Source organism: Neltuma alba, unplaced genomic scaffold, assembly GCF_004799145.2.
Source record: "Neltuma alba isolate B1F8T4 unplaced genomic scaffold, ASM479914v2 tig00012180_pilon, whole genome shotgun sequence".
Taxonomy (NCBI): Eukaryota; Viridiplantae; Streptophyta; class Magnoliopsida; order Fabales; family Fabaceae; genus Neltuma; species Neltuma alba.
The window spans coordinates 112,275-127,580 of NW_021636723.1; the positions used below are offsets into that span (position 1 = coordinate 112,275).

A 15,306-nucleotide genomic window follows, 5' to 3' on the forward strand; every position below is an offset into this window, starting at 1 on the left:
TTCCCTTGTCTTTTCTCGAATCAGCATATAATATTAATGTATTATACTTACTTAATATGGGGAAAAATAAAAAAAAGAAAAGAGTGGTATTTTAGAATAAATCTATTGTTATCGTGGGCAGGTAACAATAGTTTTGATGTCTGTATAGAAGCCACAAGATACAAGAATAATTTCAGAACAAGGTGAAACGGAAAAGGGAGCATAATTTTGATGCCCGTGCTCGGTATTTAAAATTTTTATAACATTAAAAAAGAATATTGTAAAATTTAAAATGAATCAAAAGACTGTGCCACTACCACACAATAGTAGTAAAAAAATTTTAAAAAAAAGTGGCATTATTCAAAACTTGAAATTTTTACACTTGTGGACATGGTAAATTTTTTATTTATTTTATAGTACTCTTCTAGTTCTTAATATAAGACCTATTTAACTAATTTGATTAGATTAATGAAGTTAGGTAAGTTAGTTAATTATAATAAATATGACACGTTTTTTCTAAAATACCATAATCATCTTTTTTAATATCCTCTTTTCTTCTTCTACTTAATTATGGTTGAGGGAGTATCTATAGGGATAATTTAGAGAAAATTGATAAATATGAGAAATGAGTCTTATATTTAGAACTATAATCAACTCAATAATTGAGTCCTATATTAAGAACTAGAAGAGTATGATATTAATGTTGGTATTTCTTAAACTTGTGTTTTAATTTTTATTTATTTTTGTTAGAAATTATCATACTAGTTTATTCTAAGTGTTAAAAGTTAATTACTTTATCAATAGTATGATTGGAGCAGACAGATATATCGGTTAAAATAGATAATATTCAATTCATCATGAAAGAACAACGAACTGTTTAATTTATAATGAAGTCCCAATTTATCACAATTTTAGTTTGTTATTAACATATCGAAGCTAAAAGGGGTACTTTTGAAATACCTTAATATTATCATAATTTTAATCTGTAACTTTTTTTGTTACACTTTAAGCTTGAATTGAAATCATTTTATTTATTTACGATTTTTGAGTAAATTTTTTTCCCAACATTATTTTTGAGTAGTTGGAACATTAATCCACAGCTGTAAATGAGTAAATCATGCTCACTCCATAATCCCCCACAAAAAAAAAAACCACTTGTGAGCTACATAGATTTCAAGATACTTCTTCCGGTTCTTTTTATAAGGTGGTTTAATAAAATACTTAAAATAACTAAATTAGTTAAAAATCAAACTTTCTTCCAAGTATATTCTTCTTTAATAAAAAAATAAGATAGAGAAATGCTAATAATAAAATAAAAGATAAAAAAGAATGTAATATGAGAAAAAAAGATGACAAGAAAGAATAGAAAATTAATTAGATTCAAAATTAGTAAAAACACATTTTATATTTAGACAATTGAATCAAACTGATTCAATTTTTTTAAGTTTATTAAAAAAGAGAAGAGAGAGTATTATTGAGTAATTTATTACAAATTTTAAAATGTATGTAGGAAAACAAATTTAACGGTAATTCATATAAGCAAATTTTTACACATTTAAACAACAAAGGAAAACGAGAGATATTTTAAAATACCTCTATGCAATGAGAATGGGAATGTTTTTTTTTTTTTTTTCTTTTCTTCCTTCGGATGCCAGCGCTCGAACTAGTGCCTTGTGGTTTAAGGAGAGAGCCGTAAACCACAAGGGCACACGAGAGGCAGCACATATCAGGCCAAATTTAACATCAATGATCTTCACCGCACTAAGCAATGTGGCCCTCTCATTACCCTCCACAGGAGAAATTCTTAGGTACTGTGGGAATAAAATTACACCAACTCAATAAGTTGCAGGCCCACATATCATCGAGATGTTTCTTTTTCAATAGAAAATATTTTATAAAAAAACTCTGCAAAAGCACTTTTCTCTCTCATTTTTCAATGGAACGCTCTCAAATTTTCTCTCTCATCTATGTTTCCCTCCCCATCTTTCCTGATTCTCTCTCTTTTTGTTCCTCCTCTTCCTCATTATTCTTTCAAAGTTACAACTCACAATCATAATCCTTACAAGTTTCTCTCTCCTTAGTCTGTATCCTTTCTCTGGCCATTGTTCCTAGAGACAAAAAATTGCGTTACAAGATACCAAAGTCCTGAAGCATAATGGGGCTAAAGCGAGAAGTAACATTTTTACTGAAAAATAAGAAGCTAGTTCAAATGTCCAGCATTTCCTCAAAATTTTTAAAGCCATCTGGTTCCATTTTATTTTGTTGCTGCTTAGCTTGTTGAAGGATGAAAGATGAAGGAGGGAGTTGGAGTGTGAGGGCAAGCAAATATAGCTCTCTTATCTCAAGATTCACATAGTGCTCATAGATGAGATGCCAATCGGGATGACACTCTTCAAAGAGCTTGACCACAAGCAATCCTTGGCTGACACATTAGCAGTGGCGGAGGAGGTCATTGTGGGGGTGGGGGTGTGGTGAAATTAGTGGCGGAGTGGGAGAAATTGAGAAGGGTTTTGAAAAAAAGAAGGGACAAACGGGTTGGTACTTGGTTGGATAAGAATGTTGGAAGGAGGAGATGAAGACCGGTGAAGGATAATGAGAAAGAAGAGGAAAAGAAGGAGAAAAGAGAGTCAAGAATTCCAGTAAAGTTGGAAAAGGGCCGAAGGGGAGACACAGAAGACAGAAAATTTGAGGGTGTTGTATTGGAAAATGGGAGAGAGAAAACAATTTTGGTCGTTTTAATAAAATATTTTGGGGGTGTTTAGCAATTGGTCCAGAAGTGCTTTTGGGCCCCAAACCAAGGCTTGGGTTCAGTGATTGCCAAACACGCTGAATTTTCTGAAAACTATGGCTCTAGCCAAAACCTTGGTTTTGCCCAGCCAAACCATGGTTTTCAGATAAGCCACCCTCCTTCGCTTTTGAGATGCAAAATTCTGGTCGATGGAGTAATAATTACTCCTGTCAGAGGCTCTAACAGTGAAAGGCTCCAACAGTGAAAAGCACGAAGACTCTTCTACCTCACTCCTTCGCCATTTGTCTTCACTCGACAGATCTTGGCTTCCCACGGTGAGGTCTCCATCATTCTGCTCGTGATTTTTAGTGATGGTGAGGACTCGGCTTGCCAAAATAAGATCGTGCCCCAGGTTACCCAATCCATCCAGGACCCATTTCCTTCTTCTTCGATGTTCAATTCGTCCGGTGGTCGTTTGTTCAGGTCGCCATGTTTGGTTTGCTCGCTCAGATCCAGCATTTCAGGTAAGCTCCGTCCTCTTGAATATTCATGCATTGCATCGATCTCTGTATTTTGCTCCCTTTTGTTTTGGTCCCTTCTCTTCGTGTTCGGTTTGGCTGGAAAGGGAGGATATGTTCTGGTTTAGTCCCTCTTCTTCGTGTATTGTTCGGCTTAGGGGGGAGGATCTATTCTAGTTCGGTCCCTCCTCCCAGCGTCGATTTTTTTTAGCAAGACAGAAGTTGGTTTCACCAGTTGGTTATGCTATGGTCACTTCTACTAGCTTCATTTCATTTTCCTCCCACCTTCATTTGTTCATTTCGTTTCATCGGTTGCTTTTGTTTCATGGTAATCTGTTGAGAAAATGAGAATGTCTTACAGAGCAGTTGTGTGTGTATACGAATATTGGAAAAATCAATGTTGTGGTTGGTTGTGGTTGGAGATGTGTTTTGTTAAAAAATTCTGGTTGTGGCTAGATCTCTGTCTCGTGTGTGTGTGTGTGTGTGTGCATTTTTTGATCTAATTTTCCTTTTGTGGTTATGCTTTTGGAGACAGAACACTCAAATGGGTTATGTGTGTGTATACTGTTGGATTATGGGTGCTTGTGCTACTCATGGTTGTTTTTATTTCTCTAATCAAAATCCTATGAATTAGTTAACTGACTTTTCTGTTCCAAATTTTGGTCAGTTAACCAATTCTAATTGAAACCCCATTGGTCAGGGGAATTCTTTTTAGTGTTCGAGTGGTTACCGAAATCTGTTTGGGATTTCAATTAGTGGTTGTACTCACGTTTTGGTCAGTTAACCGAAAAGAATTCCCCTAAATGGTGGGAAAAAAAGAAGTCATAATTAATTTTGGGATTTCGATTATTAATCACACCTCATTTTGCTGGAAAAAAAAGTCATTATTTGTAGTTTATTGGAAATAGAGGATCTGTTATTTTGACCTAAATGTTGTACTTCAATTAACTTGACATGAATGGCATAGAACATGCAGCTATACTTGTTAAATACTATATCTGTTATATTATATCTCCTGAACTGAATGGCATGCTTATTGGGTTGAACTTGTGATGACTGAAGTGTTGTAATTGGTCTATAGCATAATGAGTAAAAAAAAATGGCAAAGCTTCATGGGATATAAGAACCACAAAGGTCTTTCTTGACCTATGCATTGAAGAAGTTGAAAAAAACGGAAGAAAAGGAACCAGCTTGACAGAGCTTGCTTGGACAAGTATTGGGGAGAACTTCACTGCAAAGATTCGGAGAGTCTATACGAGAATCCAGTTGAAGAACAAATTTGATGCCTTGTGAAAGGAGTGGCAGTTATGAGATAGGCTGCTCCATGAGACAGGCTTGGGTAGGATGCCAAAAGGAATACTGTTAGTGCCCCTGATGATTGGTGGGAGAAGAAAATAGTGGTAATCATTTAACTTTATTTGAGCTTGCATTTTCTCCTATGTTAGTGTTTTTTTTGTATAATGTATAATATTTTTGGTGTTGAATGTGAAAGAAGTTCCAAGCTACGAGAAATTTAGAGAAAGAGGGCTTCAATTTTAGGCTAAATTGACTCAACTCTTTGGGTCTGTAGCTGCAACTGGACCTTAGTCATGGGCACCTTCTTCCATGACACTTCCAAGCGAAGGAGTTCCTGAAGATGATATGGAAGAAGGGTCTGGAGATAGCGATGAAATTTTGGAGGCACCAACTGGCATAAGTGGGGAGTTTAATTCGATCACATTCAATGACAATAGTGGAGGAAGTGGAGGCAACACTGGGATGAGACAGGAAACCATTTGTGGGGTAGAAGCACAGGTAGCATTCGACCTAGTAGCTCATTAGGGTTTAGAAAAAAGGGTGAATCCATGAAGAAGAAACCCACTACCACTATGAAAATAGCGGATGCACTAAGCAGGATAGCTCAAGCAAATGAAATTGATTCTCAGCATGAACATAAAGAGATTTCAGAAGCACATGCTAGGAACCTAGAAGAAGAAGCACATGCTTATGAAACGTCCATTACGGGAGTCATGGAGCACCTTAATGAAGTTGATGAAGTTGTTGATGATCTTGATCTGTTTGGCCGGTGCACAACACTCCTTATGGACAAGCCAGCTGTAAGGGAGATATGTGGCTCTGAAGAATAAAAGGGAAAACTTCTGATCTTCTTGAAGCACGCAACTAAGGATTGAGACTTCATTTGTGGTTCTTATCATAGTATTTGACTACTTTTTATGTTGCTTAGAAGATGACTGTGATAATTTGCATATATTTTTTGGAATGATGTAACCAGTACTATTGTATTATGTGACTACTAAATTTCTGTAAGAATTAAACAACTTATTTCCTTGTTAAATGTTTAGTAATTTCATATCAAGGTTTCTGAATTTTATGTCTATATGCACAGGACAAGACAAAAAATGGTTGATGAAATCAAAATTACGAAAAAGTATCATAAACGATGGAATAAATGGGTTAATCAAGTTGTAGTAGCGGTTGCTGGATACGCCTCTCTTCATTTGTGTAAAGAGCCCTAGCAGACAAGTATTTATATAGGCAGGGCACGGGTAAGGGACGTTTTACAAGGACATTCCACCCATTGTTATAATATGTTTAGGATAGAAAGGGAAGTGTTCTTCAGTCGTTACAGAGAATTGCAACAACACGGTCTAAGGGAAACTAGAAATATTGGGATACATGAAATGGTTGCAATGTTTTTAAATATCATTGGCCATGTGCTTAGTAGTAGGATACAGCAAGAAAGATTTCAGCAATCAGGGAAGACAATTAGTAGACATTTCCATAATGTCTTACTGGGATGTTGTAGACTTGCTATGTTCAATATCAAACCAAAAGATCCAACATTTCAGCATTTGCATACAAAAATACGGCTTGGTGGTCGATATTGGCCCATTTTCAAACATGCTATTGGAGCAATTGATGGAATAAATTTCATGCATTGTTAATGCAACTGAGCAAACAAAATTTATTAACCAAAAAGGAAGAGTGACGCAAAATGTAATGGCGGTTTGCGATTGGGACATGTGCTTTGCTTTTGTATTGGCTGGATGGGAAGATAGTGCGCATGATGCTCGTATATTTGGCCATGCCCTCACAACTCCTTTTATGAACTTTCCCCATCTGCCTCAAGGTATATTTTAAATTGCTACAATTTATTTATGCTTAACTGTTAGAAAACAAAGTCTATTGACACCAATCATATATTTCATGTAGACAAATATTATTTGGTGGATGCTGGCTATCTGACACCCATGGGATACCTTGGTCCCTACAAATGTAAACACTACCATCTCTTTGATTTTCAAAGGTCATCTACACTTGAAAATGAAAATGAGGCGTTCAATTATTTGCACTCAAGTCTACGGAGCACTATTAAAAGAACTTTTGGAGTTTGGAAGAGTAAGTTTGCAATTTTTGGAAACATGCCGAGCTATGACTTTCCAACACAGGTTCAAATTGTTTGTGCAACGATGGCCATACATAACTTCATTAGATCAATATCCATTTCTGATCCTGGTTTCATTTAGTTTGAACAAGAAGGTTCTTATGCAGAAGAAAATAATGATGATGATGATGGAGTTGGATCTTCACATGTACCTTCATTAATAGAATCTTCATCTCATATGGCTTAGCTTCGTGACTCCATAAGAGATCAGATTGTTCACTATATACAAGAATAGTCTTGTCCTTTTTATTTCTTTTTTCTTTTTAGATAATGTAATGTGTTGTTGAAAAAACTACTTGGACAAATATATTTCGTTGCAACCTTTATTATTAAGACAATTAATATTTTATTTTTTTGTGAAAAAAATTATGGGATTTCATCTTTAAAATCTTTAAGAAATAATAATATTTTTTGTTGGCAAAATAAATCATTTTCCTAAAAACATATTTAATTATTTTATTAATATATACACACATTAATTTTTGATTATTTATATTATTTATGTCTTATTTATTATGTTGCCAAATATATATATATTAACAAATTTATTACTTCAAATAAACATATATTATGAAATATATCTTATATGAAATTATAATTTAACCTTATGTCCTTTTGAGTAATTTCTACATATAAAAAAACACTTCTGACAACAACTATCCAAACACTTTCACTTTTTCAGAAAATATTCTTTCAAATCTATTCTTCTCAAAATCTATTTCTAAAAGTTATTTTCCAAAACATGGTTTGACTTCATCCAAACACCCTCTTTATATTAAAAAGAAGCCACATAGGCTGACATATGAGCCTCTAATTCACTAAGTTGGTGTAATTTTACTGGAGAGAGTTTAAATGATGTGGTACTCTCAGAGTACCTAAGAATTCCTCATCTCATTGATCACATATTATAACTTATACATATAAATATATAAATATATATATTTACATATTCACTTGCTCAGTTTTCCTCAAAGATTTGACCATAAAAAACACTCGAGATTCCTTTGCCATAGATGCTCCCTCTTTCCGTAGATGTTAGATCTTTTCATTGTTTTGGACCCTTCTCTTGACTGAGATCTCAATGAAATACTGCATTCATAAAACTCTTTAAAATGATTTTTTAATTATAATTTATGAATAAAAAATAAATATATAAGAAGAGTTTTATACTAGCTTATAATAAATGTATTAAACACTTACTATATAGCTGCTTCAAACAAACTATTAGCTTGCTTCAATGGTACGTATTTTCCTTTCAAACTTAGCTATTCCATTTGAATTTTGTGAAGAGTATCTTGTCTTTATTATTGTTCGCCTATTAAACTTGTTGATAAGATGAATCTATTCTACAATAGTTACGGACTCGTGTGCCTTTAAAATATGTACGCCACATTAGATATATGCCGAATTGACAGATTTAGATGACGAGATCTTATAATTAGCATCAGAGAAAATATTAATTAGTTAATTGTGTTGAATAAAAAATGATTGGTTCTCAATTTAACTTTTCCTAGTCGTGGAATATGTGAATTTTTAATGCTTTTCGTAGCTAATATAATGGTCTATATGTGTGTATGAAAATGATCCAACTCTTTGTTTAAACCATGCCGGTTTTGAGAGAGTCATGAAATTAAATTATTGTCTGGAAGGATGACAACTAAGTATTTTATACGAAGACTAATACTATAAATCTGAATTTTTTTTAAGATTTTCAATATTGAAAAATGAAGAAAAAAATTAGTTACAAAAATATCATTATTAATTTTAGTATTGACTAAAAACGTACTTTTTTTAAAATTAAAAGATTAAATTAAAATATATAAGTAATCGAATGTATACTTTTACCTCAAAAAAAATGGAGCACATGTATAATCAGACTTAAAAAAAGGAGTTAACATCATTTTTAGTTCATGAAATTAACCTAATTTTAGTTTTGGACTCTAAAATTTGAAACAAGTAATTTTAATCCTTAGAATTCTATTTCATTTTAGTTTTGCTCTTTAAAATTTTTCCTCATTTTATTTTTGATCCTTAAAAAAATATTATTCTAGAGACTAAACTTTTGGTTTCAAATTTCATGGACCCAAAGTAAATTGAGTTTAAATTTCAGGAATCAAAGATATAACTTCAAATTTCTGTGACTAATTTAAATTTATTTGACTAAAAATTACATTAACCAAAAAAAGGGGGAATAAGCACTGTTAAATTCACCAAGAGAGCGTGGTAAGTTTAACTTTGGAGAGTAAAACTATGAAATGAAAGGCACGGCAGGTACGAACTATAACTTTGAAAAGATTTGATCCTGTTTCATTCAAAAAGGGAGTCAGTGATGAAGAAGAAGACGACGCCACCACGCATTCGTACATCAGAATCCAAATGCCAGATACTTGACCCCTCTTCTTTTTCCCATTCCAACTATCACCAAGTACAAAAGTTGGTCACCCCTCTGCTTCCTCCCAAAGAGAAAGCCACTAAATCCTAAAACCTAAGGCTCCTCATTAAAAGCACCCGTCTCACAGGCGTAATTACTGCGATCGATCTCTTCATTGATCTTTCATTACGTATCGCTTGAATTAACTCACCGTAATACTGTGGTTTAATTAGTCTTCACCTGCTGGCGGGTATCTCCCCTGCTGCCAAAACGCGTTGCTGCTCTATCTGCATTAATAATCACAATAATAATGCAGCATAGGTCATAACTTGTGATCAGTATCTGTTATTAATTCTAGAAATAATGGGAATTTATGATCCTCATCAAGTAAACAGATAGCTCCACTAATGAGATAGTACGTACTCGGAATAACTCGTGTAGCTTGTTCTTGAGATAGCAATACTCCTGCTCCAGCATCTCCAAAGCTCTCAAGCATCTGAAATTATCAAACCCATCGTGTGAAGCAGTAAGCAACACTCCGTTATCTGCTTCGTGTGTACTGAATATGCATGGTGCATGTGGAAATGGATATAAGTATAAAATAATAACCCAATCCCAAAAAAAAGCCTTAAACTTATAAACCAAATGCAGATAGCAGCAGTAAACTTGAAGAAGAACTGATTTGAAGTGGATATATTGGAGAATTGGAGAAGGAACGTGTAAGAGACCCAGGGCGATTGTTGAGGCGAATAGAAGCACGGAAGGCAACACAGACGTTTCTGATTCTCTTGGCACCGATGCTGGAACTGCTACCCATCAACTGATTCAAATGGATTCCCATTTTCTTCAAGTCTGATGACTCCTTATCCATTCTGCAGAATTAATGGAAACGATCAGAATATATAGTGGATATGAATGAAGAGAATGAATGGAGAGAGATATACAGGAGACATCGAAGAGAGGAGAGGAGTTTCTCGGACTCGTGGAAATAGATGGAGAAAACTTCGGAGACGAAGTAGGGAGAGGAGTGGTCTTGGAGCCGGTGAAGTTGCAGGAACTGCTCGTCGAGGACTTGTTCATGGAAGAGGAAGGAGAGCAGGCGGTTCATGTCGGCCCATAGCCGTTCGCCGCCCAACCCCAGCTGCCACACCGGAACCCCCGTCTTGCCCGGTCCACAAAAGCAACCTCACAGACACATCAACGGCCTTCTCCGCCGGTCCAAGATTATAGATTGATGCTCTCACTTGCCCTGCTTCTTCTCCCACCCCGGCCGGCAGGTATATATACTGCTGCGCCAATGGTTCAGGATATCTTTGGATTGACATTGGACGAAACTAACTTCTAACTTAATTGATTTTTTATAACTGAAGTTAGAGTAAAAGTCAGTTAGAGTATGTCTGGATAGGTGCTTTTAAAAAAGTCAATTGAAGTTAAACGTTGTTTGGATGATTAATAAAAAAGTTAGTTTAGCTATAAAATGACTGAAAAAAATATAGATTTTATTGAATAGTAATGTTTGAAATTTTATATTTTTAATATGATGATAGTTTAAAAAATACATAAATTGTTATGATAAAATATAAATAGTTTATTTGTGAAATTATAAAATAAAAATATTTGTTACGAAGAAAAAATTAAAACACATTGTAGATAATTATTAAATATATATAATGGACAAACATGAATATAAATTAAAATTCATTTGGTCTGAATAAAATCTCATTATGCTAACAAGGAGATGAGGCGGAGGGAAAAATATGAGGATAAATCTGGGATGCTCATTTTTAATGATCACCGTTTGAAACTGCAGTTTGAAAAGTCAAATTTTTCTCCGTTAAGTCCAAGTTGAAAGCCAGAAGTTGGTTAGAAAAGTTAGCCCAGCCAAACAACGTTTTTTTGTCCAACTTAGTTCGCAACCTCAGTTTCACTATTTTCAAAACACTTTTGTTGTTAGAAACGGTAATCTAAACATGCCCCTAGAGTCCGGTTTAATTTCTCTTGAAGTTTCTTCCACATACATAGATACATATATGCATGATTTCTTTTGTAACTTTGATATTTTCAGGAGGCCTATATTGGGTCCATTTAGAACAGCTTATAAGTAAATTTTTAATCGTGATTTATAGAATATGAAGTAAGCATGTGAAAAGAGTTTTATCTCGGTTTACGTAAAACATACTTATAAATTATTTCAATCGTGATAGCAAACAGTGCCATTATTGATCTGATCTCATGGATTAAGGAAGCTGGAGGCAAAAATTCTCAAGGACCGAAAGAAATTAATATTATATATAATAAACGAAATAAAATAATAAAAATTTGAAATAATCATCAAGTTTTAGTCTCAAAGAAGTAAATGGGAATATATGGAGTTTATAAATTATAATTACTTTTCATAGGTCATAAATAAATTATGAATTGTAAAATATATTGAATAAGTCTTTAAAGGCATTAGTTATGAAAGCAATTTTATCAACTCAAGTTGATTTGACTTTAAGTAATAAATATTTTCGTCACTTAAATAAATGATTGGAAATTTAAATCTCAATTTTTGCGCATGTAGCAACTTAATTGAAAAGGATCTATCTTAATATGTTCTCAACATTGCCCTGGGGGAGATAATTATTTGTTGTCTATAGATTCTGACCCCTAGCTTCTACGTACTAAAACCATTACTATTATGTCTCTTATTATAAAATCATTTTAATTAAACTGTACGGTTTAAGAAAATAATTAAAATTAGTTAAAAACAATTAATATATAGTAAATATAGTTTTTTTCCCTAATATACCCCTATATATAAATGAATAAAGGTGAGAAAGTAATAGTGAGATGAATGAAGAAAGAGAATGTATTAAATACATTAAATTAGGGGTAAAATATGTAATACTGTATTAAATACTCAGACAAACTCAAAGAAGATCTTATAAAAAGGAACAAATCCATTCAAAAAATTGGATTTTATAATAAGAGATGGAGGAAGTACATGTTACTGTTATAATTTTTAGATTTCATATAATTTAATAATAATATATAAAAGAATATGTTTATCAGAATAATTCTCATTCCCTCATCATTACTAAATGGGACCTTACGTAATTTAGGCAGTGTCCTTCCACCCATCGCCTTGCTAAAATTGCTGTGCTTTTACATCAACAATTCTTTCATCAGTTTCTTCTTTTTCTTCCGAAACTTGTGGTGAAAAAGTTTGTACCCCATCCATGCCTCCCAAGGATACTTTTATGCTCCAGATGTGTGTGTATTTAGACGTGTCTATTCATTATAATGTTTTAGTTTCTGTGAATAGAATTAAATAATTGAGTAATATATTTATATTCTAAAAGAATCACTTTTTTTTTTGAAATAGTAACTACCTTTATTAGCTACTAATTGAGTGAATACACATGGACAAACTTTACAAAATTTAAGATAAATCGCACTATTTTTTTATATGTTTTATAGTTTATTTTTTATTGATTATTTTGGTGAAGCAAAAGCATATGAAAAACATAATATAACATATAAAATTTATAATAAATCATATTGTATGTAAGTTATTTAGCCAAAAAAATTACTCTCCCGATTCTTAATATATGACCTAATTATTGAGCTGATTTTGTTTCTAAATATAAAACCTATTTTTTTATATTTATCAGTTTTTTTCTAAATTATCTCTATTGATACTTCTTCCACCATAATCAAGTAAAAAAAGGGGAGGATATTAAAGAAGATGATTATAGTGTTTTAGAAAAAATGTGTCATATTTTTTATAATTAACTAACTTACCTAACTTTTTAAATTTAATCAAATTAGTTAAATAAGTCTTATATTAAGGACCGAAAGAACATATGAGAATTACAAATATTACAACTCATTCTCAATTATTAAGACCATACAAATCCAATTTTTGTTGCACTATAATTTGTCCCTTGATATGACATGACCTGTCCCTTTTCTCTTGTGCATTAAAAATATTTTTCATCAATATATCCCTAATTAATGTTTATTAATCGAAAATATTTGTATCTAATTGAGAGCAAATGGAGTATATCAATATATAACAAATTTTTGGCGATAGATATATAACCATCTTTTTAGCGAGCTACTCCTCTGATCCTTAATATAGGACCCAATTCTTAAATTGATTTTGGTCCTAAATATAAGACTCATTTCTCATATTTATCAATTTTCTCTAAATTACCCCTATGAATACTCCCTCAACCATAATTAAGTAAAAGAGAGAGATGAGGCATTAAGAAAGATGATTACGGTGTTTTAAGAAAAATGTGTTAATTTTCTTATAATTAACTAACTTACCTAACTTCCTTAATCTAATCAAATTAGTTAAATGGGTCTTACACTAAGGACCGGAGGAGTACTATTTTTGCAAGTTATAAATATCACTATAACTCAATATTTAGATTTTAGACTCACAACATATGGAAATGAATTATATCAATTATCCAAACATACCTAGGTGCAACCTATCTTTGGTGAAGGCATTTAGTTGTGTGCAATTTATTTCTTTTGTGACTTGTGTGAAGTTTATTTTTAACTACGTGTGAAATAAAAAATATTTGCACGTAATTAAAGATAATTGTATTTTTTATAATTTTTCTAAATAAAAAAGATAAAGGTGCTTTAAACATCTTGATTTTTTTCCTTAGGTACTTCAATATCTCAATCTTTTTTAAAAATGCATTTGCATTCAGCATCCTGATATCATTTTTAGTGTATCTAATAGCTTAATATTTTTTTAAAGTTTTATCCAACACCCTAAGTTTACACTGCTGAATAAGCTAAAAATAAAATTAAAGTGCTAAATGAAAAAAAAAAAAATCAGAGCGCTATCTGTATCATAAGAGAAATCAGAATATCGAATGGATTTAAAAAAATTGGGGATATTGAAGGCATGTTTTTAACTTAAAAAATACTGTAAAAGACGGGAAAATAGTGAAGAAATGGAGGAGAGGTTGGGAGGGACAAACGAGGGGAATGTGGGGGGAATCTAAGGGACCATTTCTCGTAAGGGTGGCTGTGTGTGCGCGTCTGAGGTATGCCCTCTCCCGTCACATCGCCTTCTTCTCTTCCCTCTTCTCCAACCGACACCTTCCTGCAACCCCACCCCTCACTTTCCTTCTTTCTTCTTTCTTTATGCCCAATATGCCCCATTCTGATCTTCATTATTCCAAAAGCTCCTCCCTTTAAACTAATCTTCTTATTGTGCTGTAAAACACAGCTAGTTTTCTGAAAACTCTATAAATAAGTGAAAGCGAGTGAATCATCCCACTTTTGCAGGTTCAGATTGAGATTAGCAGAGAGAGATGGCGGGTGCTGTTAAAAATGGGATTAAAATTTAAAAGTAGCAGCAAAGTGGAGGATGGGTTAATTAATTTTTAATGCAGCTCCCTGCTGTCTGAAACCACTGTTTCTTACGTACTTATCAGATTCAAATGGCTGACTCGTAGGTCGTGAACTGAGAAAAAGCTGCTGCTGGCCGCCACCTAGCCTTTCATCAACAGCACAAAATCATAGGAATATATATTAATACTTCCTTTTACAGTTATAAATCTCACTTTCTTATTATCTCTGAACAACGTCAGGTTCTAGCAGGCAGGCATCCTGAACTTGTGTTTCGCGCTAGTTGCCTGAACTAAGTGTGATGGAACAAGAACGACCTAATCTAAGTTATGGGATTATTAATGTTCTTAAGCTTGGATCTATATATGTAGGATAGTGCTTCATTTTAATTAGTTATATCTTATTAAATTCCTCGACATCATTTGCTTGGAAAGCATGCTCCTTAATTTGTACGCCTGTCCGAGGTAAGCCGCTTAGTTGCCTATAAAATACATATAGTTATATACATCATTAAAATGAACTCTGGTCATATCAGTCAATTCAAAAAAACAAAAAAATAAGGCCAAAAAATAGAGCCAAGGAGGAGTAACATGATTTTTTTTTTAAATATACTTATTTTCAAATTTCCTTGGAACACTTTATAATAAAATCAGGGAGCTTTGCGAGATTGGGATGTTACCTTCAGTAATTAAACAAATACTATTATATTATTGTGCTGTTCGTTATCAAGCTAATGGTATTCTTTTAGTGCATAAGTGGAGGCATCACAAAGCTAGATATTGACGTAAAATAGACACTTCCATTAGAATATTTGAAAAGTGCTTCATCTTTTATCATCTGCAGGGAAGCACTTTTGAAAGCGATGATACCAATGTTGAAGTAAAAATAAAATGTTTATAGCCTA

At 33.0% G+C, this 15,306-nt stretch overlaps 1 protein-coding gene across 1 annotated transcript; it reads right to left on the reverse strand.

Moving 5' to 3' along the window:
- Positions 1–9,277: 9,277 nt before the first annotated feature.
- On the reverse strand, positions 9,278–10,366 carry LOC114724228 (pseudo histidine-containing phosphotransfer protein 6-like). The gene is made up of 5 exons (XM_028910545.1): positions 10,286–10,366; positions 9,986–10,203; positions 9,770–9,913; positions 9,465–9,537; positions 9,278–9,328 (listed from the first exon to the last, which is right to left on the reverse strand). The coding sequence occupies exons 1-5, from the start codon at positions 10,364–10,366 to the stop codon at positions 9,278–9,280; spliced, it is 567 nt and encodes a 188-aa protein (XP_028766378.1).
- Positions 10,367–15,306: the final 4,940 nt, after the last annotated feature.

Coding starts and splice junctions, on each gene's coding strand:
- LOC114724228 (XM_028910545.1), bottom strand. CDS start 10,366: ATGTCAATCCAAAGATATCCTGAACCATTGGCGCAGCAGTATATATAC. Junction 9,538..9,769: donor CGCCTCAACAATCGCCCTGG/GTCTCTTACACG, acceptor TGATAATTTCAG/ATGCTTGAGAGCTTTGGAGA. Junction 9,329..9,464: donor AGCTACACGAGTTATTCCGA/GTACGTACTATC, acceptor TTATTAATGCAG/ATAGAGCAGCAACGCGTTTT.